This window comes from Perissodus microlepis, chromosome 20 (assembly GCF_051167445.1).
Source record: "Perissodus microlepis isolate ML-2025 ecotype Zambia chromosome 20, ASM5116744v1, whole genome shotgun sequence".
Lineage (NCBI taxonomy): Eukaryota > Metazoa > Chordata > Actinopteri > Cichliformes > Cichlidae > Perissodus > Perissodus microlepis.
In genome coordinates, this window is record NC_140480.1 from 35288254 (window position 1) to 35300415 (window position 12162).

Genomic DNA, 12162 nt, shown 5'->3' on the forward strand with positions numbered 1-12162 from the left:
ATGTCCAGCAGAGGCAGCAGTCAGTCAGGCCCCATGTTTAAACTTTACAGCTCGCTGGCTGCGTCTCATTCTTTACCGCCTCATCAGGAAATAAGAACACGCCTTCTCCATGAACGCCGCAGCGACGGGCTCATCAGCAGCGGAGTTAATCCTCCTGATCCCAGAACAGATCAGTCTCTGTTCAAAGACATGTAATCCCCTCTGCTGATCCCCCATCACACACACACACACACACACAGAAACACACACACACAGAAACACACACACACACACACAGAAACACACACACACACACACAGAAACACACACACACACAGAAACACACACACACACACACAGAAACACACACAGAAACACACACACACACACACACACAGACACACACACACACAGAAACACACACACACACAAACACATTAAGACTTCGTGGCCGTATTCGTCACTTCCTGTGAAAGTGTTCTCACACACAGACTCTGATAAAACTGTGTGATTATTACACATTTAAAGGAGAGGAGCTGAGGCTCGTCAAACATGTTGAGCGTGTGCACAAAGCCACGCCTCCTGCCGCTCGTCTCAGGAGCAGAGACGGGACATCGGGAAGCGAGTGCAGGGATGTGATGGATGGAAAGATGGACTGGATCGCTCACACGGTCTGCCACCTTCCCTTTGCTGATCGGGCTCGATTAATATTGCATGATGAGGACAGAGGAGAGAAAATACTGCGAGGCATCACAGCAGCTCAGGTGCTGCGCATGAGCCGTCCACGTATCAGCTTAGAAACACCACAGACTGTATGTAAAAGATGCACACGCCCCAGGAGCCCTGCAGGGTCACCAGTTTGCTCGTTGGAGTTGGCGCAGGGACGACCTGTCTCCTCTCCTCTGTCTCCTCGTCCACCTTCTTTATTCCAGGTGTTCACTCCTAGTTTTGACTCCCTGATCATTATGAGCACAAAGAAAGTGACTAACAAAATAAAACAGGAAGTGACACAAGGAGGTGAGCAGCAATAGACACAAACATGGAAGACCAAAGCGCAGACATGCTTTTATTTTGTTGACACTTCCTGTGTGTGACTGCAGGCTGCCGTGAGCAGCAGTGTGTTTGTCATCTTTCACGTGATTTTACTCATCAGCCGGTTTGTCCTGATGCGAGGCTTTTGCTTTGCTTTTCTCTGGGCGGAGCCACAACTTTGTGACTCGAGGGCATGCAGCGTGGTGTACCGAAGTCTGCGGTCTGTCACAGTTATTGCAGACCGTTACAGAGCAGGGAGTTATTTTGGGTGAACACTGGTCCCTCTGTACTGGCAGCAAGGCTGCCTTCGCTCCAGGCCTGCTCGCCATCTGACCCATAAACCTCCACGGCCTCCATCAGCTGCCCCGCCCACAGAGGGAAGTGGGTGAGAGGGGAAGGAAGAGGAACACACACCGGAGGACAGAGTGTGTGTGTCGTGCTGGCATGGTGGCTCACTCGCTGGCGTTGTGCTCGTCCCATCCTATTAGCTGGCTGACTGAGTGCCCAGATCCTGCATTACTGCGCTGACTGTGGATTACGGCGTGACAGCTATTATCTCACCTCATTATCCTCCACGCCTGAGATGATGAATTTCATCATGGCGTAAAAAAGTGACCCGGGCTTTCCCCCACCAGTGGGTTTGTGTAATTCACTCAGTGGAAAACTGGAGCAGTGATGCTAAATATTTCATCCACGTTTGGATCGGTGCCACCATTAAAGGCAGAAGACACCATCATCCATTAATTCTTAATGACAGCTCACACACACACACACACACACACTGCAGCTGCAGGAAGGACTGTGGATTATTTTCAGTTCAGAAAGTTTCATGTTTTTCATTTGAGATGATTAAATCTGTGAACACGCGTCGACCTGCAGAGCACCCAAACCTGCAGTTTCGCTGACGTCCAGCAGAGGCAGCAGAGAGTCAGACCCCATGTTAAACACGTTTACAGCCTGACACAAGAACTGATTGGTCTGCAGATAACTTCGTCCTTTATGACACCTGTACAGAGGTGATTGGGGGCGTGGTCTCTTTGACTGACAGGTGGGTGGTGACGTGTGCAGCTGTAGCTGCTAGTGGTGTGCTAGGCTGAACTGGACCTCTGTGCTGTTGGAACCTTTTGGAGCATTTTTAATGACATCATGTGACCAATAATATGGCTGCTGTGAGGTCACTGTACTAACAGAGGGCCCAAGAAGGCGGAGCTTCAGGTTTGTGAGTGATATTTGGGGATTTTCATTGGATATTACTGATTAGCAGGTATGCTCCTGTACAGTATATGCCAACCAAGCTAGCTAGCATTAGCTGATAACGTAGCACCCTGTCATCAAATAGTCACTCCATAAAAACACTTCGAGTAGACGGTGTAACGACCGTCTTTAATATACAGTATATGATCCTGAGCTACTGTGAGAGTGTCATCATAAACTCCTTCACAAACGCTCATTGATTTAACATGAGTTCAGAATGTAAACATAATCATGGAGTTCTCCTCACTTTAACCTACTGAGTCATCTTCCTGTCTGTGCTGAAACAGGGAGGATCCATGAGGCTGACGCTCCTCATCTGGGTGCTGTATTGTGTAGCATGATGCTGCATGTGATGCATCCCCCCGAACACACACACAGGTTTGGGTATCCAGTGTCTGACCCTCGTGACCGTTTGGGTGTGTCTGAGCGGCACAGTGAGCCAGTGTGCATGTGCGAGCCTCTGCAGGGCACAGAGAGCACACGCTACAGTGTTGGCTAACAAAGGACGCGTGTCTGTGTGTGTGTGTTAGCAGTGGCAGGCTGTGACAGCCGTGTCTTTGTTACTCCTCTGCTGACTGTACCATCCTCCTATTCTGCTCTGCACCCCAATAAACACACACACACACAGCTGTTGGTTCTCGTCCTGTTTAGGGATGGGTACCGGTATCCGGTGCCATTATGGCACCTGTTCTGACATAAGCGGTAGTAACCAGACCGAAAAGCAGCACACATTTCGGTGCTTTTTTTCCCTGAGATGTCACACACTTTGGATTCTAGCCAATCATTTTACCTTTCCAAGCGTAGTAGGCGGGCCGAGGTACCTATGTTCTTTTAGAACAGAGCTACAGATTAAAAATGCCCAAGGCGAAGCGGTCAAAAGTCTGGCTGTACTTCACAGCAAAAGATGCAAACTCAGCAGCCTGCAACAAGTGCTTTAAGCTGATACTGTGCAAAGGAGGCAACACCTCGAATCTGATGAAACACCTGGCGACGTATAGCATTTTGTTAAAAGCCGAGAAATGCGCCGTATTTGATAGCTTGCTGCGAGACCTCACATCGAGCACATCTACTGTGGGTGTGGTGCCTGTTATCGGACCCGGAGTTAGCAACATCCCCCAAAAACCCGAAGAGGAGAGTCCTGGCCCCTAGCCCTGCCAGTGTAGCAGAAATGATGATGATGATGATGCAGCAGCAGCCGTTCTTCTCTGCGTGAGTAGCTTAATGTTGTTCGTGTGTAATTTACGTTGAGTAGGCTAACCACGTTATTACATTAATGCACGTAAGGTGAACTAGCAAACATCATCATAGCTACATGCGGCTGTCTTCTTGTTTGATGGCAGATACTCCCTTCACCCTGGCCAAAAAGGCTAAAATGACCAAAGAAAAAGTGGGAAACAGCTAAACATGAGAGGTTTTTGGACAAAGTTTGTGTTCTCCCTTCGAGCACCGTTTAAGCACCGGCACCGTTTCAAAAGTACTGGTTTGGTACTGGTATCGGATAAAACCTAAACGATACCCATTCCTAGTCCTGTTGTCAGGTGGTTCCTCGCTCAGGTGTGGGAATCTTCTCTGATGAGATGTTTGCAGGTTTTCTGTTTGTGATGTCATGCTGTGGAGCTGGTGGAGGCAGAAACTGGAGAACGGAAAGGGCATCACTGGTTTCCAATCTGAAGGGTTGCAGGTTGCTAACTATGGCTTTGTGACCTCTGGGACGTGCATGTTATGGTTTTTGATGTTCTAGTTTGTGCGTCTGACTAAACGTGTGAGGCTCTGTGCAGGCGTCCTTGTGCCTCTCAGCTTCTGGGACCTTTCATGTTTCTCCTACATGTGTGAGGAGGTCAGAAGGTCATGAGACTGGTCCTGCTTGCTCTGGATGTACCCAGACTTTCTTGGTGGGGTATTCGGGTTCCATCATCCAGTGACCGTCACTGGAGCAGTTCAGGTGTGGCTCATATGGAAAAAGTCCCCACTTCAGGTTGGAGGACGCTGTTGAAGGTGGAGGTGAAGCTGCTGGTTTACTGCTCGATCTTCCCGTCAGCTGTGGGTCTGAGAGCGTCCTCAGAGGAGAGCTGCTGCTCCATCACACCGAAGGGAACGAATGCTGGACACCGCCCAGGTGAAGCGCTTCAGGCATATCCTACCTATAAAGACCCGGGTCAGACTCAGGGAGACGCCTCAGTCTCCTCACAGAGGAGCTGGAGGTGGATGCGAGGCTGTCCTGAGACCAGGCATGGGTGGATGCAAGCTCGCTGCTGTGACTCGGCAGAGTGTCTGTAAGACACGAAGCTCCATGCTGTTCATGGAGGCCATGAATTCCTCGTTAAGGGTCCACCCATCACGTCTCAGCTGCCATGCTCTTATGACTGACAGGTGGGAACCCCACCCAGCTCCTCCTGATGTCCACGTTCATGACAGAACCGAGCCCTGCAGGACAGAATCTCCATCACTTCTCCTCCTCCGCCTCATTAGGGCTGAGGCGTCAGTGACAGAGCTTCAGCAGGAAGAAGAGAGGAGGACAAACAGCCGAGAGATGAAACCAAGGCTCAAACAAATCTGAGCGATGAGCGGCAGAAAGCGTTGCGGTTCCCCTGACGGTCGGAGCTGCGTCCCTCCATCACCATCCATCTCACTGATCGGGCTTTTAGCTGTCGCTCCTCTCTGTGCTCGTCTTTTAAAACACATCATCCATCTCCAGCCGCCTTCCTGTTTCCAGTGCCGCCGCCCTAAAGAGCAGTTTAATGTCTTCATGCTGTTTTCCATTTGCTCTGATTTTATAGGTCAGGGAGGAAGCGACGGTCTGTCAGACGCGCCGATGCCCGAGATGTGGCTGAATGATGACGACCGCTTTGGTGTGTGATTGCACGACGGCATGTGCTTCTGACGGCCCGTCAAATAATAATGCTGTTTTATCAAAGGTGCCCCTCCCCTCTCCCTGTGGGGCGTCATTATTGGGACACTGACTTGACCCCACAGCAACGACCCTTCCTGACCCCAAGCTTCAGGACAGAGAGCGTCCTGGTGTGCACAGGTTCCTGCAGGCTGGTTCTCCTCATCTTTGTCTGTATTTCCACAGACACAGTGTGGCTGCTTCAGTTGATTCATGTCTCTGTAAAGATCGTCATACGTGTGCCTGACAGTGAATCTTTTACAGAGTTGAAAGCAACTAGAAATCAGGCTGGAAACAACAGCCTGATGTTGATATGCTCTGATTGTTCTTGGTCATATTTTAGACATGATAAAGTTCTTTATAATAAGCTCAGTGTATGTGCAGTAATCCCTGTGTGATGGGAAAGCCCCGCCCACCTGCTGCTCAAACTGAGGGGCAAGCATTCAGAAGAAAAGGGGAGGAGCCAGAGGGCCCGGTCATGTGGAGACTGCTTTTAGTTGTTGTCAGATTTGACCCTGCTGGACAAACTCGTCCATGTGAAGGTTCATTAGTGGTGTGAACTCCTCCCACCACCAAGATAACCAACAAATCACAACAAAACAGCTGGATGATAAAATAAATCCTTCATCTGAGTTACAACCAAAACCGAGAAAGGCTTCAGTGAAATGAAGGAAATGCAGGAACACAGAAGTAACTTATTACTGATGTGTTGATTGATGAATACGTTTATTTACTGTGAATAAAACACCGAGCAGTGAAGAGACAACAGGAGGGATGAATCTGTTAATTTCTCACGTTTGGCCTTCCATAGACCTGTGTGTGTGTGTGAGTGTGTGTGTGTGTGTGTGTGTGTGTCTGTGTGTGTGTCTGTGTGTGTGTGTGTGTGTGTGTGTGTGTGTGTGTGTGTGTGTGTGAGTGTGTGTGTGTGTGTGTGTCTGTGAGTGTGTGTGTGTGTGTGTGTGTGTGTCTGTGTGTGTGTCTGTGTGTGTCTGTGTCTGTGTGTGTCAGCTGGTCCTGTCAGTGGGAGCGTTGCTGTCATCACCAACATTGCAGCGGATGGTGGGTGGGGTGGGGAGTGTTGCTATGAAGATGCCTGGTGGGGCAGGGCGTCGCCGGGCGTCGCCGGGCGTCAGGCGCTGAGAACTAGTGTGCAGCTCGTGCTGCGTCTTAGCGGGATAATCCAGTGTAATCCCACGCAGGGGAGTCACGGCCCACCACCTCCTCCTCTTCCTCCTTTCTTTCTGTCCCCCTCCTCCTCCCCTGGGACAGGTGGCTGAGGAGGAAGAGGAGGAGTGAAGGAATTAGCATCTGTTACCGCTCTCCCTCAGGTCGGCTCCTCTGAGGGGAGCACGGGGCGAGGACAGCCTCTCGCTGTCGCTGTGAAGCAAAGCCTCAAATGAAAACTGACAGGAAATGACCCATTGCAGCCCCCCACCCCCTCCACCGCTGCCTCTCCCTCCATCATCTACTTCTCTGAACCGGTCTCCCTTTTGCTCCCGTTTCCTGGCGTCTCTCTGGTTCTCCTCCTCCTCCCCTGCTCGTGCTCCTCCTCCTCTCCTTGGTGTGGAGCCTGCTAATGACGCCAAAATCAATGCGGCGCTGCTAACAGCTGACAGATAATTGTGTAAACGTAGAAAGGAAAACGCGCTCACAGTGTTTGTGTGAGCGTCAGCATCCAGCTCATCGGCAGGGTGGAGCATAAACATGGGCTGTGGAGGGTCTGTGGGCTGTGGGAGGGTCTGTGGGCTGTGGGAGGGTCTGTGGGCTGTGGAGGGTCTGTAGACTGTGGAGGGTCTGTAGACTGTGGGAGGGTCTGTGGGCTGTGGGAGGGTCTGTAGACTGTGGAGGGTCTGTGGGCTGTGGGAGGGTCTGTGGGCTGTGGGAGGGTCTGTAGACTGTGGAGGGTCTGTGGGCTGTGGGAGGGTCTGTAGACTGTGGGAGGGTCTGTAGACTGTGGAGGGTCTGTGGGCTGTGGGAGGGTCTGTGGGCTGTGGGAGGGTCTGTAGACTGTGGGAGGGTCTGTGGGCTGTGGAGGGTCTGTGGGCTGTGGAGGGTCTGTGGGCTGTGGGAGGGTCTGTGGGCTGTGGAGGTTCTGTGGGCTGTGGGAGGGTCTGTGGGCTGTGGGAGGGTCTGTAGACTGTGGAGGGTCTGTGGGCTGTGGGAGGGTCTGTGGGCTGTGGAGGGTCTGTGGGCTGTGGAGGGTCTGTAGACTGTGGAGGTTCTGTGGGCTGTGGGAGGGTCTGTAGACTGTGGAGGGTCTGTGGGCTGTGGAGGGTCTGTGGGCTGTGGAGGGTCTGTGTGTGACAGGTGTGGATGTACCGGTTTCCCTCTGGGACGTCCTCACACTGCTGTCATAGATCATGTTGGATTCACAGCAGCTTGCTGCTAAACTCCAGAGGATGTGATGCAAAGAGACTTTCTAATTATTAAACGGCGCTCGAGGCGGATAACGAGACGCTTCACGGAGGCGTTTCTGCTTTACCCTCCATGATTTCGCCTCAGTCAGCGGCCGTTTCTTCACATTCTGCGATGCTTCATCCTTGAGCCTCGGTATGAGCAACACAGTAAAACCCGCGTGGGGTTTCGAGCCCTGCGTTTGTCACTGCTCTACGTCCTGTGATGGAAAACAGGATGTTTTGCACGCCATAAATCCACAAAAGCGCACGCTGGCGGTGGCGTGCATTTCCAGGTCAGCTGATGCAGCATCGTCCTCCTCCTCCTCCATGCACCTCCCGTGGGTTCAGACTCAAACAGTACCAGACTGTCAAACTTGTGGTTCACCTGTGCGCTCCTCTCAGGGGTGTGTGTTCATGATGCGAGGAGACATTTGTCCCTCGACCTAACGCTTGGCGCTGATATGCATCGCAGCGGCTGCACCGCGGGGGGGTGATGGAGGAGAAGCAAGGGGAGGTGGAAGTCCTTGAGTTTGTCCTTGAGGAACAAACCCCGCTGAGCCTGAAGGTGCAGGCTTCACAGCGGCGTTTAGTGACTATAGCTCGACCTTCGTCTTCCTCATCTTCTTCCCATCCTGTCTGACCTCTAACCTGTTTCCTCCGCAGAGGGTGCAGGTGTACTGCTGCCAGGTCAAAGTTCAGTCACAGCTGCCTTATTTTCAGAACATACAGTCAAATAGGCTCTTTTACATCCTTCAAAATAAGATAAGAGACACTTTATTCGTCCGCATAAAGAACGGCCGAGCTCGGAAACAGGGCTGTTCTCTGTGTACCTGCTCGCTAAGCTCGTTATCACAAAGTTGTCTTTAAGCTGGAGGAGCACAGGCAGCTTGTTTCAGACAGCTGCAGGATCAGGGAAAGAAGGATTATTTTGAGCTGTGAGTCTTGCAAAGCTTCTCTGAATAGTCAAAAAGAAGGAGCTTTAAGTGTCACAATAAAAGCATGTTAGAGTGTTTGAGACGGAAACGAGAACGATAAGGAGGTTGCTGGTTCAAAACCTGTCCTGGTTTCCTCCGGGGATTCCAGTTTCCTGTCGTCAGTGCAAGTCGGATGAAAATGCTGTGGGAACGTTTGGAAATGTGAGCTTAAGTATTTAGTGAAGAAAACGCTTCTGGGAATGTGTCTGTAGCTGTGGGTTGGACTCCTCCTCCTCCTGCTGTTGGCTGTAAGGAGCAAACACTGATGTATCTGAAACTGAACGCTCCACCAGGAACACTGGACTGTTTCCGTACACGTGCACGAGTCTCAGCCGGTAAATCTTTGGGTCTTTCAAAGCAAACATCTCCACAGACGGCGGCACTGTCTCAGTGTTTACAGGGATCCAGAGAGGGGGAGGAGTTTCAGTGTGCACGAATCGGTGCTCAGGATTGGCACAACAGACGGATGAAGGAAGGGAAGATGGAGAGAGGGAGGACCACTCCCTGTTCAGCCAGTGTGGACAGAGAAGAAACCCGCTCACAGTTTGGGGCTGGAGCAGAGGCGGGGATGAAGGGGTGTGGGGATGGTGGTCCGGCAGCTGAGGGGGATTTGTGAGGCAGCATCAGGAATTAGGTTGTCCTTCGTTTCCACGCATGAATAGTCCTCACACACATAAACAAACAAACAGCGCCGGGCAGGCTTCCCCTCCCCTCCCCTCCCCTCCCCTCCCCTCCCTGTTAGAGTGGTGCTGGATGTGAGTCTAAATGCTGCGAGCTGATTGGTCAGTAAACTCCAACTTTGCTCCTTTCAGCTCCGCCTGGATAAGAAACGAAGTGATAAACAGTTTAAAGGACTCTCGCTCCTCCCCCTCCCCCTCCTGACCTCTTTGCTGCTGCACCTTCCTCCTTCACTCCCCCACCCCACCCTCCCTCTCCATGCAGCAGTTTGGGCTCCACCCCTCTGTCACCCCCAGCCCCCACCCTGACCAACTGACACCACCTCCGCCGTCTCCACTCTCTCTGCCTCGCAGTCCAGCCTCCTCCTCCTCTCCTGCTTCTCTCCATCCTTCAATTATCCGTAATTTTCCTCACTTTGCATCTTTTTCAGCTCGTTCAGACGCTCCGGCTCTTTCTCCTCCGCCGTCCTTTCGTCTCTAATTAAATCCCAAATTGGAGGAAAATGTAGGCTAATGTTTCAAATGTGGCTCCTTTGTGTGTCTGTGAGTGCGCTGAGCGATGAAAGGCCGGCGGTGCATCCACCCCGCCTGCACAAAGCAGTTATTCCACAATCACTTATTTAGGATCCCGTCGGCCTGAGCAGGGAAGGATAAGCGGCAGTGGGGAACAGATTCGTGTCCGTGAGCCAGACGCAGAGCTGCACTCCATCCTGCAGACCGCAGCGAGTCACGATTATCAGCCACAGCTCACAGGAATGCAGGCGGTCTGCTTCGGTCACATCTGTGTTTTCACATTTCTGCTCGTCTTCATCTTTGACCCAGCAAACATGGACATGTTGTGGCTGTTGTTGTATGGAGGCCTAAAACAGCAAAAATGACATTAAACATGTCCTTGCACCAAACTGACACTAGGTGCAGGTGTTTGCGACACGTTGTTTATCATCTCTTTGCATTTTATTCTTTTTATTTTCCTCAGAATTAATCATTTTTATATTTTCCTTTTATGTTTTATCGCATGTATTCCTGCGTCGTTCGAGGCAGTGTGAGACTGGCTGTTGATTTATTGATTTAACAGCTGATGTAATGCAGGTGGAAATTTAAAAAAAAAAAGAAAATGAATGGGGGATTAATTAAAATTAAATATAAACAAAATGAAACAAATCAGTTTATCTCTCACTTGAATGAATTATTAAATGCCAGCATTATTAATTGTACTCTTGTTGAGATTATTGGCTTATTAAGTTTTTTAATCTACATGTTGGCAGTTTCAGACACTCCGGCCTGTCAGATGTTTGTGAGCTCAGGCTGCGGACTGTTTAAAACACTGTTTGTGACACTTTCTTCTCCTCTGGGATCTTTGTGATGTCATAAAGCCCCACCCGCCTGCTCTTTGAGCTTGTGTAAACGTTAAGTTAAAAGGAGAGGAGCTCAGGCAGCTTGTTTCAGACAGAGGCTCCAGGATCAGATAAAGAAGGTTTATTTTGAGCGGTGAGTCCAAGAACAAAAAGAAGGAACGTATATGGTCTCGTATGAAGATGATGATGATGACGTAGGAGTATGAAGAGTCTGATGACTGCTCTGAGTTGATTCCAGCTCGTAGTTACGTCACGAATAGCAGGGAGAAGCTGCACCTGACCACACCTGTGTAAAGCTGATGGAGGCAGAGAGGTTTCATCACTGCAGCACTGAAGCATTAAAGACAGCAGACTGACGTCTGAAGGAGTCTCAAAGCCTGAGGTGGTTTTCTTCATGGAGCAAGGATGCCACCTGCTGGACAAGTGATGAGCTTCTGCTCTGGAAAGTGTCTTAATGTGAGATCTGTTATATCAATGACTGAGTGTGTGTGTGTGTGTGTGTGTGTGTGTGTGTGAGTCAAACACACTGCACTGTGATGCTGCACAGATCTGTGATTGATTCGTTGACATTTGGTTAGCCAATGAGTGATCAGTGTCACAGTTAGACCCGCCCCCATACTCACATTCAGTTTAATGAAACGATGCAGCACGTCGCCACAAACCAGCAGGTCACATGACATACGTGTTTGCTACTGTGTGTGGGGCGGGGTCAGGTTGGAGCCTCTGCTGGACGTTAGAGGAACTGCAGTTTTTATGGGAAGTCGCTCTTCCTGTGAGAGGTGGCGTCTCTGTGTGAACCAAACTCGTGAAAGTCATCAGTGAACGCTGTCAGTCTGACCTTTAACCCTCCCGTGTCTCTTCTTTCAGATGATTCGTCCTCAGAGAGCGGCAGTGGAAACGGCCTGCCCGCCCTGACCCCTCCCTCCTCTGCTGTGACAGATGGCGCCGTAGTCAGGGAAACTGAGGTTGTGAATGGAAACGGTGGCCCCGCCCCTCTCGACTTCAGCAGGCCCACTTCCTCTTCCTCATCCTCTGAGGACCAGCAGCCGATCAACCTGAGTGACCCGCCTCCTCAGCGCCTGCCTCTGCCCGCCTCACACCTGCCCATCACTGTCTCAGCGGCGGCCGCGGCGCTGCTCGGCGCGCTCCATCCCAGCGCGCCCGAGGAGCTCCGCAGGAAGTACCCGCTGGCTGCCAAACCTCCTCTAGCTCCACATCCCGCCCTGCCGCTGCCCCTGCCGCACACACACGCTCCTCACAATGCACACGCCCCCAACACGCAGTCACACACACACGCGACCGAGCTGCGACTGGACCGCGACGGCAGGGAATATGGCGGCAAGGTGAGACACAAGCCTCCTGTACTTCTGTAGCTCTATTTAATTCCGGCTTTTTCCCGACCGTGGAACGCTCCATCAGGAAGATGGAGACATTCTGTGTCGTCGTGCTTCTGCACGCTACGACTTCAAAAACGTGTTCTGTAGAAAGTATCCCTCTGAAGTTTAAGAGAAAATGTCAGTTTTCCCATGGTATAGATCTCTTGTACAGAATGTGGTTCAGGCTTAAGCCATCTCCTCGTAACAGGCTTTTTACTCGCGGCCAGTAGGA

At 51.2% G+C, this 12162-nt stretch overlaps 1 protein-coding gene across 2 annotated transcripts in view; it reads left to right on the plus strand.

Annotated features, from left to right (window-relative positions):
* The window catches only part of LOC146365069 (nucleolar protein 4-like), a 102692-nt gene that overhangs the window by 74135 nt on the left and 16395 nt on the right, over positions 1–12162 (plus strand). For both annotated transcript variants that reach the window (XM_084917880.1, XM_084917881.1), the window contains one exon: positions 11422–11897. In XM_084917880.1, coding sequence (XP_084774006.1) covers positions 11422–11897 — 476 coding nt within the window. The remainder of the gene's footprint in view (positions 1–11421; positions 11898–12162) is intronic.